The sequence below is a fragment of the Alexandromys fortis genome, unplaced genomic scaffold (genome assembly GCF_014885135.2).
Source record: "Alexandromys fortis isolate MF-2015 unplaced genomic scaffold, M_Fortis_MF-2015_v1.1 scaffold_23, whole genome shotgun sequence".
Classification (NCBI taxonomy): domain Eukaryota; kingdom Metazoa; phylum Chordata; class Mammalia; order Rodentia; family Cricetidae; genus Alexandromys; species Alexandromys fortis.
In genome coordinates, this window is record NW_026067907.1 from 993713 (window position 1) to 1020398 (window position 26686).

At 43.9% G+C, this 26686-nt stretch overlaps 1 protein-coding gene across 3 annotated transcripts in view; it reads right to left on the bottom strand.

Moving 5' to 3' along the window:
* Positions 1 to 9137: 9137 nt before the first annotated feature.
* Rmnd1 (required for meiotic nuclear division 1 homolog) overlaps positions 9138 to 26686 on the bottom strand; it is a 32154-nt gene continuing 14605 nt past the window's right edge. For all 3 annotated transcript variants that reach the window (XM_050135672.1, XM_050135673.1, XM_050135674.1), the window contains exons 4-12: positions 26206 to 26281; positions 24446 to 24485; positions 22242 to 22342; positions 21340 to 21446; positions 19848 to 19912; positions 18476 to 18552; positions 15461 to 15581; positions 9731 to 9847; positions 9138 to 9379 (exon numbers count right to left, since the gene is read on the bottom strand). In XM_050135672.1, the coding sequence (XP_049991629.1) occupies positions 9347 to 9379; positions 9731 to 9847; positions 15461 to 15581; positions 18476 to 18552; positions 19848 to 19912; positions 21340 to 21446; positions 22242 to 22342; positions 24446 to 24485; positions 26206 to 26281 (737 nt within the window). In that variant the 3' untranslated portion in view covers positions 9138 to 9346. The remainder of the gene's footprint in view (positions 9380 to 9730; positions 9848 to 15460; positions 15582 to 18475; positions 18553 to 19847; positions 19913 to 21339; positions 21447 to 22241; positions 22343 to 24445; positions 24486 to 26205; positions 26282 to 26686) is intronic.

Consider the following 26686-nt stretch of genomic DNA (forward strand, 5'->3'; position numbering starts at 1 on the left):
CTTGTTTAAGGATGCCTTTGTATGGAAGGGCTGGGGAAACGGCATCCCTTACACCTTACAGAGAAGGGCCGTGCTGAGGGCACCTATCATATCTCTGGTTGACAGAAAAGCCACACCTGCTCTATGTTGAATAATAAGTTGTCAGTTTTATTACCAATTGTTTTTGTATTTTGAAAATCGAGCAAATTGGGAGTTCAAAGAAAACCGTGCTAACAATCTGAGCGGATTCATCCCAAAAAGATGAGTAAATGCCCTGTGAAGTCTTGTATTGATAAGAGATTTGGTTTGTCTTCTGTTGAGGGACTTTCACAAAAGTAGGCATTTCTTGTATGTTTTGAAGAAGATAGTTCCAGTGTGACATTGACAGCGAACAAAAAAAATTATAACAGTTCTGAAGTTATCTTTAACCCCCACTTTCCATGAAAGTTTTGTATGTGCTTAGGTTGAATGTGGAATTTCCTTTAAACCTTTGCGAGAAAGTTAGCAGGAAGGAAGATCTTGGTCATAAATGTGATCAGAATCCAGTGCTGTCTTTGGCTAGATTTTATGAAGGATGTCCTGTTGAGTAACCTTAAATTAGGACAATGGTGTGCTTTTATATGGATGTCAGAGTGTGTATGTGGTATACCATGGCCTCTGGTTCTAAGACATAGTCTTCTGTGTAGCTCTGAATGGCCGGGAACTCACTATATAGACCATACTGGCCTTGAACTCACAGATCCATCTGCCTCTGCCTCCTGAGTGCTAGGATTACTAGGCATGTGGCAGCATGCCTGCCTCATACCCTCTTTATATAATGAGCTTAACATAGAAGTGAGAAAAGATGCATTTTAGCCAAGTGTGGCACATCCCTGTAATCTCAGCTATCAGACGGTTGAGGCAGCAGGATTGCTGTGAGTTTGAGGCCAGTCAGTTACAGAGTGAGACCCAATCTTAAAACAAAAACCTGACAAACCCCACAAACAAAGCAGGTGAAAAACCAATTTATTTCGAAGACTGTCGTATTTGTTTCATTGGCTATATCATAGGAGTTTTAAGAAATACTGGTTCATGGTTGGTTTTTACAGGTCACAGTCCCCAGAGATGAATTCCTTATGCTTCAGTGAGTTGCTGTGGTCAAGGGCATGTAGATCTGTGAGAATTCACTGTGATACTGATGAATACCTTCTAAAATACTGTGGGTATAGGTGTGAGGGTGTGTGCTGTAGCCCAAGTGTGGAGGTCAGAGGAATACTTTGGGTCCATCCACGTTTACATGGGTTCTAGAGATCAAACTCAGGTCATTAGATTTGCACAGCAGACTCCGACCTGCTGAGCCACATTTTAAATTGTGTGTGTGGTAGACGCTGGGAACTGAATCGTCCTTTACAAGAGCAGTTTGCACTCTTAACCTCTGAGCCATCTTTCTAGCCCCCCCCTTTTTTTTTTTTTGATTTTTCGATACAGGGTTTCTCTATGGCTTTGGAGCCTGTCCTGGAACTAGCTCTTGTAGACCAGGCTGGTCTCGAGAACTCACAGAGATCCGCCTGCCTCTGCCTCCCGAGTGCTGGGATTAAAGGTGTGCGCCACCACCGCCCGGCTCCTTTTTGTTATTTTTTAAAGAAAGATCTCTTGTGCCCAAGCTGGCCGTGTTCCCTGGAATTTTTGATTCTTCTGCCTTTATTTTCCCAGTGCCAGAATTAAAGGTGTATGTATCTGTGAAATTGATTGGGCTGTTTTACATTTATTTCATAATGCCAACCAAAATTGGGACCACAATATGAGGAAACACTGAATTTTTTTCCTGCTATAATCAACCCCAACATTAAGACAGTAAGGCATATATATCTCACATAGTTTTGTGGGTTACAGGTATCAGGGAGTAGTGGAACTGAGAGGCTGGGCCAGGGTCATCCAGAAATTCCAGTCAAGTTCTTGTAGCTACTGGATCTGCTTCCAAGGTGGCTCACTGCTTTGCCAGTAGTTGGTTGCAGCCTCCAGTTCTTTGTTGGAATGCTAGCATGGATGGCTTCCCCCAGAAGCCTCCACACAGTCATGTGTGCTTCCTCCTAGTGGCAGTGCACAGCACAGGTCTAGGCTGACAGGAGGAGGGAAGAAGCTGTTCCTCCTCCTCAGTCCGCCGCCCAGGAGGCTGTAGCTGGCTCAGATCTGTAGCTGGCTCAGTTTAGTGTTTTTCCAGTTCCTAGACGAATTAGGATGGAATCAGAAACCTTGCTAGAGTCAATCTGAGTAGTTCGTTGATGAAGTCAGTTTTTCTTTTCTGGTAAGGGCATCTGGTTTCTCTGCTCAGCCTTAACTGTGTGAAAGGAGGCTCAAGGAAGGTAAGGGGTTATTCAACCTAAGGCCTGAGTCAGTGTTTGAGAAGTAAAATTTTCTCCGAGCTTTATCATGAATAATCTGATTGCTGATGAGAAAAATGGTAATTGCTTTTTAATCTTTCTTAAAGAACTTATAGTGTAGATATGTTGTCTAGTCTCCCAATTTGCAGACCTGTGAGAATGTTGTTGAGCTTTGTGTGTTTATATAACCTCTGCATAAGTAACACATAGTTATTTACGTGTATGTGTATGTTTGCATGAGTTTATATGTACCACATGGATGTCTTGTGCTTCTGTAGAAAGAGGGCATTGGATTGGGTGCTGGAAACTTGTACCACTGAGCCATCTCCCATTCCTTTAGATATTAAAGACTTTCTTTTTAATTATGTATATATGTGTATGTTTTAGTTACTTTCCTGTGGCTGTGATAAATACTATGACCAGAACCAGCTTAAGAAAGGAAGTTTATTTTGGTGTATGGCTTCAGGGGTAGAGTCAGTCCATGACAGGAGAGGCTTAGCGGCAGCAGCAGGAAAACTGGAAGCTCAGAGGTTGCATTTCAGCCACACTGAAGCAGAGAAAGCAAGCTGAAGGGGAGGGATGCTGCAAACTCAACACCTGCCTTTGCCACGTCTAGCAAGTCTGCTTCATCTAGCCAGACTCCTACCCTGAAGGAGTCCAAACTTTCCCAAACAGCACTACCAGTGTGCCCACTGATGAATTGCATCATGGGGGAACACCACCATAGTATGTGTGTTTGGCTGTACACATGTGCAGGTGCCTTCAGTCCACAAGAGGATGAAGTATGAAGAAAACTACAGTATTTTATGCTGTGAAATTATTTATTGGGACTGGGAATTGCATCTAGTGCCTTTTTGTGTGTGCTAGGCAAGTGTTTGCTACTGAAGAAGTAAGCCCCTAGTCCTTTTACTTTTTATTTTGAGATGGGGTCTTGCTAAATTACTCTGTTGACTTTCAGATTGGCACTACCCCAGTCTTAGGTAGTTGGGATTCCATCACATGATTTAGGTTATCATCCCAGCTTGCTGTGAAATTTTTATGGAAACCTTTTTTTTTNTTTTTTTTTTTTTTTTTTTTTTTTTTTTTTTTTTTTGAGACGATGTCTCTGTTTCCCATGCGCTGTGATTAAAAGAGTGGACCACCATGCCCCTTGGGAACTCTCAGACTATTCTAAATAATAGATAGGACACCGTAGATTATTTTAGACTTGCATGATTGCAGGTGGAAGATGACATACTTTTCTCTTAAAATATTTGCTTAACCTTTTTTTCTCCATTATAATGAGATGGTCTCACTTGGTAGCCTGTTCTGGCCTGGGACTTCCTGTATGGTCGTATCCTTGTTCTAGAGTATTGGGATTACTGTTATGAACTGCCTTACCTTGCAACCTTTGTGGTTCCTGTTTGTACTTAATAGCCTGTTTGTGGTCTGGTTCAGGTTGTCTGAGCTGGTATTGATTGCCAGAGGTGACCTTGAACTTTGAAACTACTGATCCCCCGCCTCCTTGAATTACAGTCTTGCCCCAGCACCACTCCCATTTTATGGAGTGCAGGATAGCTAACCCAGGCCTCCTCTGTGCTAGACAAACACTTCACTTACCAGTGGAGAGAAGTCTCCACTCCTACATGTTGGTTTATTTTATATGTATTTTTATTTTTTAACCTTTACCTCACTGTAAGCTTGAGTGAGTTCTGAACTGGTGCTTATCTACTTCTGTAGTTGAAGGATTAAAGCTTGGGGGGAGGGCTAAGATTATTTTTCTTACTAGCACTGAGTGGAGAAGTCATGGTTGTAGAAAACATGTAGGTATAGGTGTGTGTGTGTGTAAACGGTTAGCCCTGTACCAAAGGTGCAGTGGGGAGGACACAGAGAATGTACTCTACACATGTGCTGTCGTAGACTAGGTGAGGTTGGCATGGAAACTAACTTTGGAGTTTTGAGAGGAAATGTACAAAAAGTAGTTTTAGTTGGATGATACTACCTTGAATTGTTTTCCTTTATTGGTGATAAGTTGCCATAAGTTACTTGTTTTTCTAAAATGTTTATTTCTTTAGATCTGTGTGGTCCGGTCTAGTAGCTAAGGCACACCTGGTACAGGTGACAGCCGCACGCCCACCAGAGAACATTTCTACCGCAGCAGAATTCCACTTTTGGATGGTGCTGCTGTGAGGTCGTTGTGTGGCTTACCTGTGTTTTCATGTTATGTGTTCAGTTGGGAATAGAACAAAGGACCTGTTGTGGGAGAAGTCGTGGTTGGTGTTTTTGAACAGTGGAGCCAGTATTTTACATCGAGGTTAAGGGGATAGGCTTTGGGGTTGGGGAGATGACTCAGTGGGTAAAGTGCTGTGCAAGCATGAGGGCTTGGGGAACCCCAACACCACCTAGAAGCTGTAAGCTGCACTGCTGGTGCATCACTGGCGGGCCAGCCACTCTAGCCTAAATAAAGTAACACTCTCAAAAAGGCAGAGGGTTGGTCAGATGGCTCAACAGGTAAAGGTGCTTGCTGAGCAAGCCTACTGAGCTGAGTTCAATTCCTGGAGCCCATGTAAAAGTGGAAGAAGATAACTGGGCCCACAAAGTTGTCTATGATCTCCTCTACGTGTATGCTGTAGCAAGGCTCGTGCACACACAATAGAAAGATGGTGATGACTCCTAACCTCTGGCTTCAAGTACACAGAAACACTCTGGCACAGGGACACAGGAAGGAAAGGCTTTGCAGTTGGATCTGGTCTGAAATTGTGCTACATCTAACATATTGTTTGATCTCTTTACCTCCATTTTTACTCCCAACAGGGATAAATTTATTAGGGTTGTGTAATGTATAATGTAGGAGGTGCTTATCTAGCATTGTATCTCAGTAAGTGATGGTGTTTGTTAATATACCAATGAAATAGATAACTTCTGTGTAAACAACTTCAAATTATAAATACAATAAAGTTGATTTTTCTTTCCGTGTGCAGTCCTGTTAATTTCGACACTATATATGTATAATAACTGCTTAGGATTCCAGACAGGTCTTTCACATCAAGTCTCCATTGGTTTCCTCTGTTGGCTGTACTGTAGTTTTGCATTTCCCAGCATTTTATGTAAATAGAATTGTAAAAATTTGTAGCCATTTCAGAGTGTCTGCTTTAATTTGACTAAATAAAGCGAGAAACACATTCAAGTTAGAACTAAATTTTGAGGAAAAGAGGTAGGTGGTTTCATGTACCTTAGGCTAGTCTCAGACTTAGTATATACCCCATGAGGCTTTTAACTTTAAAACATTTATTTTCATTGTGTGTATGAATGTTTTCTTACATGTATGTATATATGTACCTCCAGTGTGTACTTGGTACTCAGAGGACAGAGAGGGTGCTATATCCCCTGGAACTGGAGTTAGAGACTGTTGTGAGCTGCCATGTGGGAAGTGAATAGGGGTCCTCTCAAAGAGCAGCAAATGTTAACCCTGGATCCATCTCTTGCCCCATTGAGCTTTTGTTAGTCTTTCTTCATTTCCAAGTGTTGGGACTATAGGCTTGTAAAACCTTTTTTTCTGGGGCTGGAGAGATGGGTTAGAGGTTAAGAGTACTGGCTACTCTTCAGAGGTCATGAGTTCAATTCCAACAGCCACATGATGCCTCAACCGTCTATAATGAGATCTGGTGCCCTCTTCTGGTGTGTAGACACACATGCAGGCAGAATACTGTATAATAACTAAATTTTGGGGGGAAAAAACCCACTTTGGCACACACTCAGTAGTTGAAAATTGATTTTTCAAATTTCTTCCTATACTAGAGATTGAACCTGGAGAGAGGTACCCAGTACCCCTGCAGGCGGTGGTTGGGAAATGGGTGACTTACCCAGTCAAATCAATCACCCTGCGTGGAGAGGAAGATAAAGGGAACCAAGTCCACCCCGTGTGAAGCCTCAGCTCCCAGGTTTTGCCACCAAGATAAAAGGTTTTCTGTACCCCATAATAGGTTTCTCCACTGACACAGTAAGCCAGAGCAGAACAGGTTTATTTGAGCTAAGCAGACTCCTGGGTGAGTTCTCCAACCCCAAACTAAAGCAGGGAGCTTATATAGCCTGTAGGTGAGGGGTGGTGACGTGTCTGCCACAAGCTGGGTTTGTGCCCAAGTGTGGGCAAAAGCTGCAGTCTTGGACATCGGGAGATATATGAAGAACTGGGCTTTTTGGTGCCTTTCTTTGTTCAGAGAGTCTCAGAGAGTGCTGTTTGGAGAGAGACAGGAATGGGGCTTTGTGGATCAAGTAGGAATGAGCTGGAGGTTCCAACCAAACAGGCTTATGTGAATGAATGTTTTACCTGTGTGTATGTATGTGCACCACGTGTGCATGGTGCACTTTATGGGCAGAAGAGTATTGGCTGGATCTGAAGTTGTGTCCTCTGCAAGAGCAACAAGTGCTTTTAACTGCTGGGCCATTTTTTTTTTCCCCAGCCCTATAGATTTAAATTGGATGTGTATGGTAATATAAGGGTTTTGCAAGCATGTGTACCACATGTGTGCCTGGTGCCCCAGGTCAGCTTTGGGATGCTCTGGAACTGGAATTATGGATGGTTCTGAGCTGACTTGCAGGTATTGGGAGCTGACCTGAGGTCCTTGGTGAGCAACAAGAGCTCTTAACTGCTGAGCCATCTCTTCAGGCCCCTGTGGTCCCTTCTATTTGAGACAGGATCTGGTAGGCCAGGCGATAATCTTGAACTCTCCCACTTCTGCTTCCCAAGTGCTGGGATTACAGGTGTAGACCACTGTGCCCTGCTAAAGTACTATTGTAGTTATTCGAGTCCCATTTGACTCAAGATTTTATTTTTTTCAAGACAGGATCTCACTATGTAGCTTTGGTTGTCTTGGAACTCACTGTAAACCAAGCTGGCCTCAAAGATCCACCTGCCTCTGCCTCTTAGAGTACAAGGATATGTGTGCCACTAAGCCTGGCTATGACTCAGGGTTTTTAAATGATGAAATTTACAGGAAAATCACCAATGTTTTCAACATAGTTATTTGTCTTGTTTTCTAAGAGTCTCCTGTAGCTCAGGCTGGTCTTGAACTCATGAAGGTAGACAGAATGATTTGAGCTTCTGCCTCCATCTAAGTGCTGAGAATATAGGCTTTAGTACAGGGCTGTTTGATGCATTCCTGTAGCATGTGCTAAGCAAGCACTCTGCACTGCTTTATCCTCAGCCCAACAATCAAGGTTTTAACCTTCAGATCTCCTTGAGGATGCAGGTGAGCTCTAGTCTGATTCTCCTGAGTGAACTGCAGCTCCCAGTTGGTAATCACATGTGCTAACTGGCACTGTTGGGAAACTGGAGTTAGACAAATTAGGTGCATCTTATATTTTCCACCTATTGATTTTTTTTGGGCGGGGGTTAGAGCACTGTAGTAAATTGAGAAGCATCTGTACTTGCTCTGATAATGTTGGTTTGTGACAACAGCCATTGATGGTAGAAGAGGCGGCATAGCCGTGGCTCTGTAGCATTGCACCAGAGTTGAACTGAAAGGTAATTTCCACCCAGCATCAGTGGAAAGAGGAGGTCTGAAAGTGGGGGTGGGGTCAGTTCTTGCCTGACTTGCACAGTCTCGGTCAGAAAGTGACTGCTCCTGGGAAACCTTCACTCCAGAAAAATCCAGGATGGTGGGCCATGCTATGCAGAGAGGATCCTAATAGGCGTAAACAGGAGACATTAGATGCATAATTTTCTTGTGCCTGGATGACCAGAACCCAGCGCACATTGCTTTAGTTCAAGATCAGTCCTGGGGCAGGCAAGAGTGGTAATGTGGATGGAAGCACTTGGCTGGTGTTTCTTAGGTGCCCTCTGTAAGCCTTCAGTTGATAAACTCCACCCAGCCTGACTTCTCTCTACTCTTTACTAGCAATGTTTTAAAAAATTGTTAACGTATAAACAGATTCCAAGTCCCTTGTATGGAGGCAAAGTTAAAAGTTTTAAATCTTTCCTGTTCCAAGTTGTTTTAAAATTCAAACGGTGACATCTAAGCCCGTCTAGTCAATTTTTAGTTCCTGTCCCCAAAGTTGTTTCCTATGGCCTTCTTGCCGGTAAGCTCTGCAGAGCAGGGGTGTCTCTCAGCTGCTCTATGGTATCTTGGAGTTGAGAGTCATATAAGAGAATTTGTAGTAGTGCTGAATTGGATGAAGGTATACAGTGCTGTGTGGTTGCCGGGTGCAATACTGGGGCAGGGAATGAAAATGGGATGTAATACCTTAATAAGTGCCCACCATTATCCACTGAAACACAGGAAAACTATTCAAATCTGTATTCCTTTGTTTGGCTACTGCTTTTTGTATTACGTGCCCCCCATAAACCTTTATCCTAATAAATGTTTGTGAAAATCTGTTTTTTTTTTTTTTTTGCAACATTTATAAATACGTTAAATTTTTCAGGCACCATAGTTTTACTAGCTTAAGTAATGCACCTGTCATCCACTGGAATTTGATGTTACCATTTTTGGAAATGCATCTCTTTTTTGGGGGTGGGGTGAGACGGTTTCTCTGTAGCTTTGGAGCCTGTCCTGGAACTTGCTCTGTAGACCAGGCTGGCCTTGAATTTAGAGATTTACCTCCCCCTGCCTCCTGAGTGCTGGCTTGATTGTTTTATGTTTGTGGTTGAGTGGTGCATGAGTCACGCACATAATAAGGTGTGTAGGAAGATTGGCTTACGTGATGTTAGAGTACAAAGGGGTGACTAGTGAAATGCAGTGTGCCTATGAACACTCAAATTAGGCCACTAAAGCTGCTGGAACATTTCCTTTATGAACTTTCAGTATGTTGACCCAAACATCATATTTGTCATTTTTATTCAGGCAACAATATATTTTAGAGCTGCAGAAGGTCACTGTGACATTTATCTTGAGTCAGCCCTGCTATGTTATAGCTGCCTTCAAGCTCTGGGCAGTCCTCTGCCTCTGCTTTCCAAGTACAGAGATTGGTGTCCCCCAAGTTGTAGGACTTGAATTATCTCTTCCAGTGATGTTCTCATTGTCACAAGATCAGAAAAACACTCTTCCCAGCTCAAACATTACCTTAGAAAAACAGAAAGCAAGAGTTACTAATTCCATGGTCAAACAACTAAACTTCATCCTAAGGTTTTTCCCGTGGCTTACAAATCCCTGGTATTGTACACTGTGTCAAACTGACAGAATTAACAATCACAGCAGCTGCGGTGACCTCCCAAGGCTGCTGTGATGGGAAATGTCCCTGGAGGAAGCACCCCTTTGTCAAATGGCAAGCTGCGGGTCTGAGGAAGGCAGCTGATCTGATATTAGGCTGTACATGATAAATTTACAGCCCAAACTAGCGAATGCTGTCTGTAAAATATGGGAGCACATCAGAGCATTTGCCAGATTGGCATTTGAAACAGGCCAGCTGCTGACCTCGATGGTGATGAGGATGACGATCATCCACTCCAGGCGGAGTGCCCTCTTCTCGTTCAGGTGATTCCGCATTAGGTCTGTCAGCTCCATGCAGTGCTGAAGCTTTTCATTCATGACCTGCAAGAAAATCTTACTGTCATGCTTTTATATTTAAAGAGAAAACAGAGTTAGATATACATGGTTTATTAAATTCTTGCTTAGTCCTCAAAGACAAGCAGTGTTTAGTGGCTCCATCTAGAAACATTTGCAGTGAAATTTTGTTACTGCATATGTTTCTGAATGCATATATGTGCAGGTTCCTGTAGGGGCCAGAAGGGCCAAGAACCCCTCAGAGCTTGCATTAAGCATTTGTGACCTACATGGATGTTGAGCTCTTAACTCTGGTGGTAACTCAGAAAGCACTCAAGCACCAAGCCATCTCCACGCCTCACTTACTCTGTAATCTAGGGAGCCTGCAGTCTTACTCTCACCTCCCAGAGTCCCATTATTCCATGAACCACCACATCTGTTTATATGCAGTTCTGGGGTAGAGTCACTGGTCCCTTTATATTGTTTCTTTAAACAAAGGTGTAGGAAGTCCTTCTGTCTGTGTTGCTTCCATTGGTTAATAAAGGAACTGCTTTGGACCTATAGCACAGCTATAGGGGAACAGAGCTGTGTGTGGGGGGGAATCTAAATGGAATTCTGGGAAAAAGAAGGGCAGAGTCAGACATACCAGAACTTTGCTGGTAGGCCACAACCTTGTAATGATACACAGATTAATAGAAGTGGGTTAAATTAAGATGTAAGAGTTAGCCAACAAGAAGCTAGAGCTAATGGGCCAAGCAGTGATTTAATTAATACAGTTTCCGTGTGGTTATTTTGGGACTAAGCTAGTTGGGCAGCCGGGATGAACAAGTGGGCCCTACAAAAAAAATCGGCATACTAATCCTTTTAAAGCTAATGGAGGTTTTAAACTTTTTTTGTTTAAAAAAAAAGATTTGTTTACTTTTATGTGCATTGTTGTTTTGTCTGCATGTATGTCTATGTGAGGGTGTTGGATCCCCTGGAACTGGAGTTACAGACTGTTGTAAGCTACCTTGATGGCTGCTGGGAATTGAACCCAGGTCTTCTGGAAGAGCAGCCAGAGAGTGCTCTTAACCACTGAGCCATCTCTCCAGCCCCTTATGGAAGGTTTTTTGTTTGTTTGTTTTTCGAGACAGGGTTTCTCTGTCCTGAAACTCCCTATGTAGACTGTAGCCCAGGCTGGCCTTGAACAGAGATCCACCTGCCTCTGCCTCCCAAGTGCTGGGATTAGTGTGCCACCACTGCCCAGCTCCTGATGGAAGTTTTAAAGATAGGGTTTCCTAATATTTTGTTAGGGAAACTTGAAACTTTGTTAAGCATGCAGAGACTACACTGGTGCAAGTGTCCATAGTTGTAGTTGTGTATGGAAGTGAGCACAAAGGGACCTCTCTGCTGAAGACACGTGGTATGTGTAACCTGAAACTCACCCCTGGAAGGCACCACTACTCGCCGAACTGGCAAAGGGTCTGGGTTCTAACACGTTGGACAGACTGGTTGGAGTGGGTGTGGAGGAGTGTCCCAACCCTGGATGTGAGTACTAGCAGCTACACACCCACTTAGTACTTGGACATTTCTTGGAAAGCTGTAAAACCGGGGAACATACTGGTGCAGGTTTGGCCAGTATTGTCTAGGTGTGAGTGGAAACATGTCATACTCAGGGTTCTACAAGAGCATTCCAATGCTTCACTAGTGAGGGACAACACACATTCCTGGCTCATAGGCCCCCCTTGTAGTTTCTAATCTGTAAGTACCTAGGCACTGTGTTCCTTTTTTGTCCTTTCCGTCTACTGATTGCTTAGTCTTGGCCTCTAATGTGTTCATATTTAAGCTTATTTCTCTCTTCAAATTGCTGACAGACCTCCATTTCAGTTGTGACCAAAGAACGGAAAACATGTTACCTCCCAACTGTTGCTTACAAACAAACAAAAAACCCGAAAACAATTTGTGCAGTGTTCAAGTCTCCTGGGCTCAGCAACGAGTGTTGGTTGATAGTTCTTGCAAAGGACAACTGAGGCTGTTCCCCAGTACTGCCAGGCAGCTCACAAGTCCAGTTCTAGGGGTCTGATGCCCTCTTCTGGACTCCGGGCACCTGCATGCATGTATTGTAAAAAGCTCATGAAGACATACTCGATAAATCTTAAGGAACTTTCCTCGTGGTGAATAACATTAAATCTTAGTTTCTGGAGCAAAAGAGCCCTGAGTTTAGGCCAGCATGGTCTACATAGCAAGTTCCAGGCTACTTAGATTTTGTCTTGAAAAAAAGTCTCCTGATGACTAAAATTTTTTTTTTTTTTTTTTTTTTTTTTTTTTTTTTTTTTTTTTTTTTTTTTTTTTTTTAGTTCAGATCTGGAGTAACCCAAGCATTTGGTACAGGCCAAAGCAGTTTCAAAATCAGGAGAATATAATGTTTCCTTTTGAAATCTAAATGCCTGAGTTTATTCTACAAATACAGTAGCAGATGCCAAGGAGTCTACACACTAGTGGGGAGTAACAGTTGGCGTGGGGATGCCTAAGCATGTCAGTGTGGCGGGCCTGAGGGAGACACGTGAAGGGAAGTTTGGCTAGAGGAGTATGGTGAAAATGACCTCCACCAGAGTGGAGGTCAGGAACACGGCGGTGCGGTGCAGGCAGTGCCCTGAACTCATGGCTCTTTCCTGGTCAATTTCATCAAGCTTGAGTGAGGACATGCTGATTCTAAGAGGAAGAGACACCTGTGTCTTGGCGGCAGTTACATTACATTTCATTATAACGATCACACTCAAAGTTAGCACACGGAGAGAGACATGAAGAGAGGTAAATTGGAGTATTTTAAATTTCACAACTAGAGCTGCATCTAAAAACCATGGGAGATTTATTTCCAAATTAATGGAGACATAATTTACATTACACCTCCATTCTAAGTATTGGATTCTAACAAGACCCTATCCACGGAACTACACTGCCACAGCTCACTAGCAGCGTGTTACCCCCACCTGCCTGGGCTTGGGGACTCGGTGTCGTACTCTTCCTTTTGAGATAGAGTCACGTAACCCAGGCTGGCTTCCAGTTCACTATGGTGACCTAGAACTCTTGACCAGCTGTCTCCATAAGTGCTGAGATTACAGGTGTGCACCACGGTTCCTGCTGTTAGTCACTGCTGGAGCTGGAACAGGGCTCCTCCATGCAGATTGGGAAGTCTCACCAACTGAGCTACGTCTCCAGCAGCTTAAGTATTTGTCTTCTTCACCCTGGAGGACATTTGTCTTCCTAGAAATTCCTAGAGTTTCGTTTTTTTAGATTCATTTTATTTTATGCATATGAATGTACCTCCTGAGTGTCTGGGAGTTACTGATGGTCACGTGGCACCATGCGGGTGGGGTGAGGATGATGTAGGCCGCTGTACAAAGAAGACTTCTAAAACTCTCAAAACCATCCTGACAGATGATGTCTAAGCCACCATCTAGATGTTCCTGACTCTTGGAGTATGGGTGGGCCTCTGATTTATTTTCAAGAGAACACTGCACAATGACCAGCTGCCCAGGACTGTAATCAGGCTGTAAGATACCGCCTCCGTCTTGTTCGCTCTAGGACTCTAACCATGCGTGTGTTAGTTAAGTCAGTAGATGCTCTGTACAGAGGCTCCTGTGGAAAGAATCTGAGACCTTAGTCCAACAGCCTTGAGGGACTGAGCCTAGCAACCACCACACAAATAGACAGGACGTGAATCCTCCCAGCACTCCTCAGAGATGCCTGTAGCCTGCAGAGAGGCCCCACCCATAAAACTAGGAGAAAGAGCTGCTTTTAGCTGCTAGTTTTGGGGAAACTTAGTGCATAGCAGCAGTCAGCCAGTGCTGGAGAGGCCTTGTTTGTATGGAGCTTTGGCACCTCACATCCTCATCTTCAGCTTGGGCACTACTACCCATCAGGAAAGTCAGACTTTTTCATCTGTCCAGACAGCCCAGGCTGTCCGATGTCTCAGACATCTGGTTCTCACACTACATTGAGTCCTACTAACACAACTCCATCAGCAGCACACCAGCTAAGGCATCTACTTTCCTACATTAGAAGACACAAAGGAAGAACGATGAGTGACAGATTGTGGACACCTTTGATGGGATTTTTATGCAAAGGACAAGTGTCTGGGTTGGAGAAAAGGATATATTCTAGAACTACATAGCATTCAATGACTTGCAGAGGATTTTTTGGAATTATGTCATTTACTTGATATGGTGACTGAAGCAGTGTTGAAAAGAATGTAGACCAGGAAACAGTGAAACACTATTCTAGGCAACAAAAGAAATGGAGACTTTAGAAGCTGTTTGAAAGGAAGAATGGAAGTTAAAAAAAAAAAAAAAGCAACTTTGAGGCCAGTTAGATGGCTCAGTGGGTAGAGGTGCTTGCTGCTAAGCCTGACAACCTAGTTCAATCCCTAGACCCCACATGGTGGAAGGAAAGAACTGAGTCCTGAGAGTTGCCCTGACTTCCGCACACATACCATAGCACCCATGCCCTCACCTAGCTACCCCCACACAGAGCACAGGTAGCATCAGCATTGTTCCTGGACACTGAAAACCCTCAACAGAAAGCAGGTGGTGGCTGGGGAGATGGCTCAGCTGATAAGGTACTTGTAATGCAAGCATGAGGACCTGATTTCAGGTCACTAGCACCCACATAAACAGGGCCTACAAGATTTATTTTAGTTTCATCCATACTCTGCTATCAGAAGTCTTGAGTTTACTTTTAAAATGTTTACTTTAACCCGGGTGATGGTAGCACACGTTTAATCCCAGCATTCGGGAGGCAGAGGCAGGTGAATCTGTGAGGTTGAAGCCCTCCTGGTCCACAGAGAGAGTTCCAAGACAGCCAGAGCTACACTAAGAAGCTCTGTCTTGAAAAACCAAAATCTAATGGACATATACATGAACACATGCATACACCATATACATCATACAAAGATGAAACGTTTAGCTATGTGGAAGGCTGCAGCAGGAGGATCCCCAAATTCAAGGCCAGCCTGGGTAATGTAGTGAGACTTCCACCTCAAAAACAAGGAAACATTAAGACAAAACAAAGAACACGGAAATCAGAATTGAGCCTTTGACACAGAAAACTGAGAAGTGGAGCCAGGTGTTTGTAATCCCAGGACTAGGCCTAAGGCAAAGATTACTGTGAGTTTGAGCCAGCCAGGGCTATAGTATGATACTTTATATCTAAAAACCCCTCGTGTAACAATTCATTATATTTTATATGGTCCTTTAGGTGGTCAGGGCTGAAACAGTATCTGTGTAGCACACATTAGTCTTGAACTCAAAAGCCATCCTGCCTCAGTCTCCTGAGAAAAAGACTCTAAACTGGCTGCAAAGAGGAAAGATGAGGGAAGTGGGAATCTAAGGAGACATGACCAGAAGTCAAATAGTATTTCGCCAAATGCAGTTAAATATACTTAGCTGGAAATTTCAGTAATAAAATTGTAGCAGAGAATCCCACCCCTCTCCTTTTCTCTCTCTGGTTTTTCCAGACAGGGTTTCTTTTTGTAGTCTGGGCTGTCCCGGAACTCTTCTGTAGACCAGGCTGACCATGAACTCAGAAATCTACCTGACTCTGCCTCCCAAGTTCTCAGACTAAAGGTGTGTGCCACCACCACCACCACCACCCTGTATGTCTTTTTCTCTAAAAAATACATACCTTAACTCTTCGAGTAATGCTGAGAAATTGGCAGGTCTTATCATAAAGCTCCTCCAGGTTAGCTCTGTCCCAGTAGAAGTCAGGAGTCATCAAGAAATCTGAACTCAGATTTATACGGTGCCTTAAATAAAAAGTACAGTTTAGTCTTTCATTTATGGTGAATTAACAATCAGTTCCTATTATATTCCATATATTCATGCTGCAATAAGAACAGTTTTAAGTTCTGTTCTTTGAAAAGTATTTGAGAAGTGTACACACACACACACCTGTGCATCCTCTAAAGGAAAACCAAGAAGAAATAAAAAGGTAAAGCTGGGCAAACCTCACTTTTCCTTTTACCTGCAGCTTTCCCTTCCTTTCACCCTCTGGGCTCATTGGCCACCTCTATCCTTTCAGTCACTGTATAAACACAAGACAGGTGGCAGTGCATGTAGGCTAGCTTGGCAGGGACTGACCATGTAGCTCAGGCTAGCTTGGTTTTGGTAAGCCTTAGTCTCCAGTGTCCTAGGAATACTAAGGGATGTGCTGCCACACTGGTGCTCTCCTTCAGTTTCACCCATACTGTGGAATCACAAGTATTTAATCTAATGTGGTGATGGTGGTGCACACCTTTAATCTCAGTACCCAAGGAGGCAGAGACAGGTGGATCTCTGTAAATTCAAGGCCAGTCCACAGAGTGAGTTCCAGGACAGCCAGAGACGTAGAGAGAAACTTTGTCTCGAAAAAAACAAAAACCTAACAAACAAAAATGTAAATGCATGTTGCATAGTAAAATACAAATAGCCATTCATTCATTAAGATATATGTTGGAGAAGAAAGCAGAAACACAGTAGACAGCATGTTAAGACTACCAAACAATGCAAAACTCTTTGATAGGGCTACCTGTACATTTCTCTATGAACAGATGTGTGTGTATGCATATATCAAGAGAAATAAACATTTTTGCTATGCAAATAGAGTAATACTATATGTGTAATTTGCAACTTTTTTTATTTTAAGACAGGATCTCACTGTTAACTTGGCTAACCTGGAACTCAATGCATATACAGCCTGGTCTTGTACTAACAGAGATTTGGTTCCTTCCACCTCCACAGCAATGGGGTTTAAGGCACACAGCACCACATGCATCAATTTTCTTTTTCTTTTTATTTTAAGGACAAGGTCTCAGTCAAGTATGATGATGCACACTTTTAATCCCAGCACTTGGGAGGCAGAGGCTGGCAGATCTGGGGTCAAGACCAGTTCTATAGAGCAAGTTTCCGGACAGCCAAGGCTACACAGAAAAACTCTGTCTTGGAAAAAAAAAAAATAAAAAAATAAAGACAAGGTCTCAAGTAGTCTACCCTGGCAATTTTTTTTGTTTTTGTTTTGTTGTTGTTGTTGTTTTTTGAAACAGGGTTTCTCTGTAGCTTTGGAGCCTGTCCTGGAACTAGCTCTTGTAGACCAGGCTGGCATCGAACTCACATATATCCGCCTGCCTCTGCCTCCCAAGTGCTGGAATTAAAGGTGTGCACCACCACTGCCCAGCCGAGAATCATGAACTTGTGATCCTTTTGCTTCCATGGTTCCCTGCAGTGTTGGGAATCAAAGTCAGGCCCTTGTGCATGCCAGGCAGACTGCTACCAACTGAGTGGCAGCTGTAGCCCCAAGACTCAACTCTTTACCTGACATACTTAGCTATGAATCACAGATCACAAAGATTTGTGATTTACTTTTTTTTTTTTTAAATATTTATTTATTATGTATACAATGTTCTGTCTGTGTGATGCCTGCAGGCCAGAAGAGGGCACCAGACCTCATTACAGATGGTTGTGAGCCACCATGTGGTTGCTGGGAATTGAACTCAGGACCTTTGGAAGAGCAGGCAATGCTCTTAACCGCTGAGCCATCTCTCCAGCCCCTTGTGATTTACTTTTATTTATGTGCATATGTCCTTGGAGGCCAGAAGAGGGTGTCAGACCTCCTAGAGCAAGAGGTACAGCAGTTGTGCACTGTGTGATGTGGGTGCTGGGAACCAAACTCAGATCCTCTGGGAGGGCAGCAAGATTCTCAATTGCTTTCTAGTCCTATTTTTTTTTAAAAAAAGAATTATTGTGTTTGTTTATGAGGTGCGTGTGCATGTGTGTGCATGCGTGTGCATGTGTGTGTGATGGGAAGCATGTAGAGGTCGGAGGAGAGCTTTGTGAGTTGTCTGTCTTTCCCAACCTTTACTTGGGTGCCTAGGATCAAACTCGGGTTTCCAGGCTTGTGACCAGCACCTCACCAATGAGCCACCTGTTTGCTCAGACTTTCTTTGCAGTAACAGAAACACTTATTGTAAAGAGTAAAACAGGGTAAGGAAAGTCAGGCTTAGTAGAAACTAGTCTCAAATTAGATTTATTTAGTCCTAACTTTTGAGTTTGGGCATTACAATTTGTTTATCAGATTCTGCTTGTATTGGCTAGAGAAGAGGGGGAAACAATCTCCCCTACTTCTCAGAGAACACAAGTCTGTGTGGCTCTATTGCTAGATGCTCGTAATGAATGGCCATGAATGAGCATCCCTGAGCCTGAGGAACACAGATACTGGAACCCTGAACCACTCCTCTGCGGGCTGATCTAAGGGGGTGGGAAGACAGTTCTGTGGAAAGCATCACAAGGAGCCTTGAACACACTCATCCCACGTGCAAAGGAGGGAGCTGGATGACATGCCCAGTGGACAACGGCAACCAGGACACATCACTCCGCAAAGACAGGAAATCGCCAGTTAGGAGACAGGTGAAACCTCCCAGAAGAGTGATGCTCAGGGAGTAGGTGTAAAACGTCATACTCAGTATGATGTACACTGCCCTGTTTTCCTGGGGGTCTTGGGACGTGTGGCCTGTTTAATGGAGATCAGTTTCGCCCCTCTGTATTCATCAGCTTTCCCGACAGTCCTAATGGAGCCTCCCGGCTTCTCATGGGGGAGAGTTTTTCCTGCTTATAGTTAAATGTTTTCTCTTAAAGGAAATCTGTCATTTACAAGAGGACATTGTACCTGAGGGCAAAGAGCTCACCCATTTTCTGCATAACTTCTTTATGAGACAGCTTGACTTTCTTCCCAGCTTTTAATGCCTATTTGGAAGAAAAACAAAAACAAAACAACATCCACAATGGGCCTGTGTCCCTGTCCAGCAGGCACTCTCTTTCTTTGCTATTCTACGTATGTCACAGCAAACACTGGCGTCTTAGGCACAGATTTTGGTAACCTGGGTGGGGAGTACTCCTGGAACAGGCAATCCTCCAGATGCTGGAGGAGGGAGCATTGCATGTACATCTTTCTAGTCACTGTCAGGGCTATGTAGCATGTTCTCAAGGGACACTTCGTCTTAGACGAATAATCTAGATAGCCGTTATCCAGATGAAATGTCCTAACTCATATCAAGATTCTAGAATTTTATACCCAGGTTGTTCATTCTATCTGCTACAGTCTGGATCCTGAATGGGCCCTGGAGGTTGTTCATCAAGGCTTCATCTTGGCTTGTGTTACTGGAAAGTAGTTAACACCTTTTGAGGTGAAGTTGACTGGGAAGAAGTTAGGCCATTGGTTACATGGCCTTGAAGGGGCTGCTGGGATCTTAGTCCTCCTCTCTCACCGCTTCTGGCTGCTGTGAGGTGAGCAACTTTCCCACCAGGTGCTTCTTGTCATGAGCTGCTGCCTCACCAAGGCCTAAAAAATGCACCTGCCCAGCTACAAACTGTGATCCAAACACTGGTTATCCCAGGCTTGTGTTTGCGGTGATCCTCTTTAGGATCTGTTCCATGATAACATTCCTTGTCTCTCACTTCAGAGAGATCTGCTTTTATTCTATGTGTATGAGTATTTGCCTGCACGCATGTTTGTGCATCACAAGTGCCTGACACCAGTGAACACCAGAACTGGGTATTGGATCCCCTGGAACTGGAGTTAAAAGCAGGTGTGAGCTGCCATGTGGGTGCTGGGACCCAAACACAGGTCATCTGCAAGAGCAGCCAGTGCTCTTAATCACATATCCATCTCTGCAGCCCCGATTCATTCCTTATCTCTTTATTGAAAAGTGGGGCCTCTTTCCCAATCTTAGTCCTGTTATTCTGATATGGTAGACATGCTGGGCCATGGCATCACCACGGGGCTACAGCTGCCCTGTTTCTGTGTCACTGGGTCACACTGAAAATACCATGCAGTCACAGCCAAGTCATCTGAAGTCTCCAGTAAAACACCAACGCGGACTCCCTTATCCCGACTTCATCACTTTACTATAGCTTCTGCAGCTTTTCTAGTTATCACTACTTTATACTCAAATGGGCATATTTTTGACCAGTTAGTATTTTCCCCCAAGAAGCCAATTTTTGATTTAAAAAACAAAAAGGCAGAGAGCTGATATAATTACCTCTGGAATTGACTGAATAGACTCAATAAACTTGTCCAGGGTTGCTTCCCAAATAGCCAGTTTCACTGGGAAAAGAAGGAAGAGGGGAATTTTCTTTACTATCACGGTCACATCTACACGGAGCGCATAATGTCATGGTGCCTCTGTTACCACTCAGGTAAGTGTCTAAGAAACAAATGCACAGCTGGGCATGGCGATGCCCACCTGTAACCCCAGCACCGAGGACTTGGAGGCTGGCTTGCGATACAAAAACCATGTTTGCACTTTCTAAGTGTGACCCAGGCATAAGAAGGGAATGTCAGATGACATTTTAATAAATTCTTTTTTTTGGGGGGGGCAGTTTCTCTGTGTAGTCATAGCTGTCCTGGAATTCACTCTGTAGACCAGTCTGTCCAAGAACTCACAGAGATCTGCCTAACTCTGCCTCCTGAGTGAGGGAATTAGAAGCATGTGCCACCACCACCTGGCTCAATTAATTATTTTTGAGGGTCTCACTATGTAGCCCCAGCTAGGCTAGAACATTCTGTGTAGACCAGGATGGCCCTGAATTCAGAGAAGAACCTGCCTTTGCCACCTGACTGCTCAGACGAAAGGTGTGTGCTGGTCTTGTCCAACAATGGAATTTTTAATAATTTGAATACAAAACAACAGAAAAGGCAAAAGTACTAAAACTTGAAAACTAAAGAGGATAAAAGACAGCAATAAAGTAAAGAAAGAGGGGGAGGTGAACTTCAACGTTCTGAGTGTGTTGGCGGAACACAGGTGTATCTCCCACTCCAGACTTTTGCTCACATCTCAGAAATGCAGCTCTGTGGGTCACGCCTAGCCCCTATGGGAAGTTCTATACAAGAGGCAGGGGTGAGACTTCCATGGCCTTTCCTATACTCCTCAGGGCTGTGAGCAAATCACCATAAGCTCAGAGGCTTCCCACGGGGTCTGCACTGGCCCTACAGCCTGATGCAGCGCATGACAAACACCTAGGGGGGAGCACCTGCGGCTTAGCGGGGGCCATGATCTCAGTGCTGTGCCTGCTCTCAGTCACTCAAGGCTGGGCTCTCCGGATTAGAGGCTACTGAGTCTAACAGTCATGGAGAAGAGAGAACAAAGGCAGTGTCAGCAACAGGAAATACATTTTGAAGAAGTAAAGGTTTTAATACAATTAACAAAAAATGAACAACCAGTGGATGGCAGATTTTATACATTTTTTAAAGAGAAAAATGAATATTAAGGCTGTATTGAACGTTATGAAAACAATCCGAAATCACTACCCAATTTCCCCCTCCCCTTTGGATTTTCATGACACGGTTTCTTTGCAAAGCCCTGCCTGTCCTGGAATTCACTCTGTAGACCAGGCTGGCCTCGACCTCAGCTCTGCCTGCCTCTCCCTCCCAAGTGCTGGGATTAAAGGCATGCACCACCACCGCCTGGCTATCATTACAGATGTTTAATGAAGCTATGTAATAGGCTATCTGCACAAAGTAGACTAACTTACCTGAGAGGCAAAGAGCATTGGAGAAAGCAAATTTTTCTAGAATGGAGTCATCTAAGTCCAGCTCCGAGTTTAACTTGATTTCTCCCCTGTGCAGTTTAGACTGTCCCCTATGAAAAGAGGAACAACATCTTTTGAATCTTAAAAGCTGTGCACTTCTGAAAGCCTGTCTTCCTAGAAGCCACTCGGCAACTGTTGAGATCTTATAAACTACTTTGATCTGAGTAATTCCATTCCTGAAAACTAACCTACTAAAACAATCAGATAAAGCCTGTGCACCATGAACATTTTGACAGTATTTTGGAAACACAGTGTCACACTGTAGCCTAGGCTAGCTCAAACTCTTGGCGATTCTCCTGTCTTGGTTCCTAAGTGCTGGAATTACAGGTTTGAGCTGCCGTACCTAGTCAATAAATTGTCATTGAGCCACCATGTGGTGCTGGGAACTGAACCTGGTCCTCTGCAGGAAAAACAAAGACTCAATAGAAAGATATACTAGATTATTAATTCTATAGAACAAAAGAGCTAGAGCTGGTGGCCTGGGCCTGTAGCCACAGCATGGAGGAGCTGGGAGGGTCTGAAAGTACAGCGACTTCCACACTTCCTCACCTAAGGACGCCTGGCGGCCCTCGCACCTCTCAAAGTGGTTCTCCTGGATCACCTCCTCAATACATTTCTGTCATATTCAAACTCAACTGAAAAAAAAATACTTAAAAGTAAATCCTTCCTGGAACCTGATAAACTCATCGCATGCTATCATTAATTGAGGTTGCTAACATGACAATCTAAATGCAACTCCTGTTCTTCGGTGTGGGCGCTGGCTATGATCAGTGACTTAAGAATCTCCACATATTTATTCACAGTGATCGCTCGTCCTCTTCACGAATGGGCTGAGAAATGCTTACTCCGTTTTCATGTAGTTCAGCTCTTCGTTCTCCCAGTGGACCAGAGCCACCTCGTAGGGCTGGGTTTCGTGTCTCTCCAGGACTTGCATCACGTGCTTCACCTAGGAGAGGGGTCACCTGGCGTTACACTGACTCCATACAAGCCACACGGGTTTATCTGCTTGAGAAGGCGTTTGCTACATTTGCTGCAAGTTTTCTGAGTCTCGGTATTTAAGGAAAAGGCAAGTTCACCGTGACAGTAAACTAACCAAGTGACGTGTTCACTTACTTTGACATTTGGAAAGTACAGAGAGACGAGCATCAGAAATAAATAAATAATAAGATTACCATTATCCAGCATCCAAAGAAAATCACTACTAGCATTATAGTTTGTATTTGTTAGGTGTCTAAAAAAACTGTAGGTCGGGCAGTGGTGGCGCATGCCTTTAATCCCAGCACTCGGGAGGCAGAGGCAGGCGGATCTCTGTGAGTTCTAGGCCAGCCTGGTCTACAAGAGCTAGTTCCAGGACAGGAACCAAAAACTACAGAGAAATCCTGTCTCGAAAAATCAAAAANAAAAAAAAAAAAAAAAAAAAAAAAAAAAAAAAAAAAAAAAAAAACTGTATAGGCAAATTACTTGTAAAAATGAAAGCAACAGGGGCTGGAGAGATGGCTCAGCAGTTAAAACCATTTGCTGCGGAAGACCTGGGTTCAGGTCTGAGGATCCATATGGTGGCTCACAACGGTCTGCTAATCCTGTTCCAGGGAATCTGACGCCCTCTTCTGACTCCCTTGGGCACCCAGCACTCACATGATGCAGTCACACACAAAAGATAAATTTTTAATGAGCTAAAGCAACATAGCGGTGTAGAAAGTGCTCCCTAGTCTTGGTCCTGAGCTAGCCATGAGTAAACCTAGTGAATGCCTGTTTGTGTCTGCAGGGCTAAGGGCAGGTCCCACATGTGTCCGCACTTGTTTTGTTTTTTGTGCGAGTGGGGTTCTACTCTACCTATGGACATCTTCACTGCTATTCTCTACCTCTACACCCTGAGTGCCCGTCCATTTCCACTCTCTCAGGCATCAGCCTGATGCACTATCTTCCTGCTCTGAGGTATTTCTTGAAGAACTGCTAGGAGCTAAGGCTCTGTGGCAGAGGCCTAGGATGCTATTGCCAGCCCTGCAAAGAAGGGGAGAAGTGGATAGGGGAGACAGACACACATGCCTTGAATTCTGCTAAGTATTCCAAATTGCTCTCCAAAATAGCTTTCCCTTTTTGTATCTAAATATTCATGAGTGCTCATGAATATGAGTGCAAGGCCTGTCACTGGCCTTTTCTGCCTCTGCAATGTCAGGCAGCCACTTTGGTACATTTACTTTGTGGTCTCACCTTTCCTCCCCTATGTTGTGGGTATCTTCTTCCTCCCAGTGAACCCGAAAATACACAGGCACTGGGATTACTCATGGTTACCTGAGGAGTAGGATTTCAGGTGAGCAGATGAGCAGAGAAAGACTATGATTTGGGGCAGGCTCTCTCTCTCTCTGTCTCTCTCTCTCTCTCTCTCTCTCTTTCTTTCCCTTCCTCCCCCCTTTCTTTCTTTTTTTTAAAAGACATGGTTCTTTCCTGTAACCAAGAGACTGGCCCACATTGTAGCCTATCCTGCAGCCTCTACTTCCCAAGTGCTACGATTATAAGCATGGCCGCCACGCCCAGAATTTTCTTTTCTGAATTCTTTTTTGGAGGCAGGTTTTGTAGCTCAGGTACTGCCCTCTATCTCACAATCCTCCTGCCTCCACGTGAGTTCTGGGATGATGGGCATGTACATGACTTATGGCGTACTTTACTAAGCACCAAGTATATTGGCTCAACTCCTAATTCAACTGTATCATATGTAGACAATTGAAAATTATTATATTTTAGAAGATAAAAGGGATAGGCTAAATACTGTGTGACGCACAGAAAAGCAGAAGTGGATTACAGAATGTCCCTGTGCTGAATACTAGTGACAAATTATTCTTAGAAAATTAGAGTTCACCCAGGTGGTGATGGCGCATGTCTTTAATCTCAGCACTTAAGAGGCAGAGGCAAATCTCTGTGAGTTTGAGGCCAGCCTGGTCTATGAAGCAAGTTCCAGGACAGTTAAAGCTGTTACACAGAGAAATCAAAACAAACAAACAAACAAAAAAACAAACCAGAATTCTACATGCCTATCCTTTACTATACTCACAGTTTTGTCTTTTACGTTCCAGAACACAGTAACTCCTTCCCTGATTATTCAAAGAACAGGAGAGTCAACCTCGGCAAAGAGAGAATACATTATTTTTAGATTTATTGCTTTACTATGCCTCCCTATGTATGCACTGTAAGTGCCTGGGTCCCAGCGAGGTCAGACAACAGTGCTAGGTTCTCTGGAACTGCAGTTACACATGGTTGTGACTCACCAGTACATGTGCTAAGAACTGAATTTGGGTCCTCTGCAAGAATAGCAAGTGCTTTTAACTGCTGAGCCATCTCTCCAGCCCCTGAGAAAACATTCTTCAGAGACATATCGAAAGCCATGTTTCAGCATCCTCTAGAGCAGTGGTCTCAGCCTTCCTAATGCTGTGACCCTTTAGTGCAGTCCCTCAGGTTATGATGACCCCCCAACCATAAAATTATGTTTACTGCTATTTCATAACTATAATTTTGCTACTGTTATGAATCATAAGCAACTGTTTTCTTTTTTTAAAATATTTATTTATTTATTATGTATACAATATTCTGTCTCTGTGTATGTCTGCAGGCCAGAAGAGGGCACCAGACCTCATTACAGATGGTTATGAGCCACCATGTGGTTGCCAGGAATTGAACTCAGGACCTTTGGAAGAGCAGGCAATGCTCTTAACCACTGAGCCATCTCTCCAGCCCAAGCAACTGTTTTCTGATGGTCTTAGGTGACCCCTGTGAAAGGGTTGATCTGAGGTGGTCGCGACCCACAGGTTGAGAGCCACTGCTCTAGAACATGAGAATGTAAGTGAAGACAATGATTTGGTTGATTAGGAAGACAGGTTTGCTTGAATCTGGAACTATAGACAGGAGCCACCATGTGTGACTTAAAGTTTAGCCTTTTTATTGTTTCACTCTGCGGCCCAGGCTAGCCTCAAAGTCACAGTGATCCTCCTGCCTTAACTTCCAGGCTGCTGGGAATATGGGTGTGAATCACCATATTGGCCTAACAGTTTCTATTCTTCTGGATGTCTATCTTTCTGTTCTGCCACTTACTGGTCCTCAGATTATGGGTTATTCCCCAAATGCGTCTGACCCTCCCTTTTCTTGGTTGCTAAATGGGACACATGGCTGCTACTGCCATTTTCCTGTCATTCCAGTCTTTAAAAGGACAAGAATGTGTGAGCCAGGGTCCCTCTCTTAGGCATCTGGAATGGCCACGGCAGGCTAAACCTCCGCTGAAACCCGACAGAAGGGGAGGGGAGGCAGCAGGCATGGAGCCTCGTAAGGACAGTGACAAGGCTGCTCTGCACTCTTTGAATATTCAGGGACAGACAGCAGGCAACGATGATTTACTTGTACTAAAAATTTTCATCTTATAAGTTGATCTACCAGGGGCTGGAGAAAGCGTTCAATGGCTAAGAGAAGTAACTGCTCTTCCAGAGGACCCACATTCAATAACTTACAACCATTTGTGACTCCAGTACCGGGGGTACCAATACCCTCTTCTGGTCTCCTCAGGCAGGCATGCACATAGTATACAGATACATATGTAGGCAAAAAATTCATGCACATAAAATAAAATCAACATATTTTAAAAAAGATGACTTACCAGGAGATTCATAACCCTGACATTTGTCCAAGATGAAGTCACAATCAGATGACAAATTCAAACCTCAAATGCACTGGCATAAGAAGATCCCAGGAGAGGCATGCCCACCCTAGAGACTCCAATCATCTGCGTGTAACTAACTTCCCAAAGCCATTTTGATCCTGTCTTACCTGAACAAGAATATTGTTCCGGGATCACCTTCTTTTGCAGCGTTCTCCACACCCATCACCAAAATATTTGCTGCATCTGTGATTTAAAACGTCAGTCAAGGCCGTGTCGAGAGGTGACATAAACTGCAGAGAGTGGCCTGCCACGCTGTAATCTGTTCTGAGGATCACTTCACAACCCCGGATGTTCCACTATCAACTTCCCACTGAAGAAGGGTTTTAACACATGAAAATGGGCTAGGCGGTGGTGGTGCATGCCTTCAAACCCAGCCTTGGGAGGTGAGGCAGGCAGGAATCTGAATCCAGACCTGTCTGGTCTACAGAGCTAGTACCAGGACAGCCAAGTATACACAGAGAAACCCTGTCTTGAAAACTAAAGCAAAACCAAAACAAAACTAAAAAATAAAAACCCCAAACAAACAAAACAAAAAACCCCACCAAAACCAAAATAGGGGCTGGGGAGACTGCCCAGCGGTTATGAGTG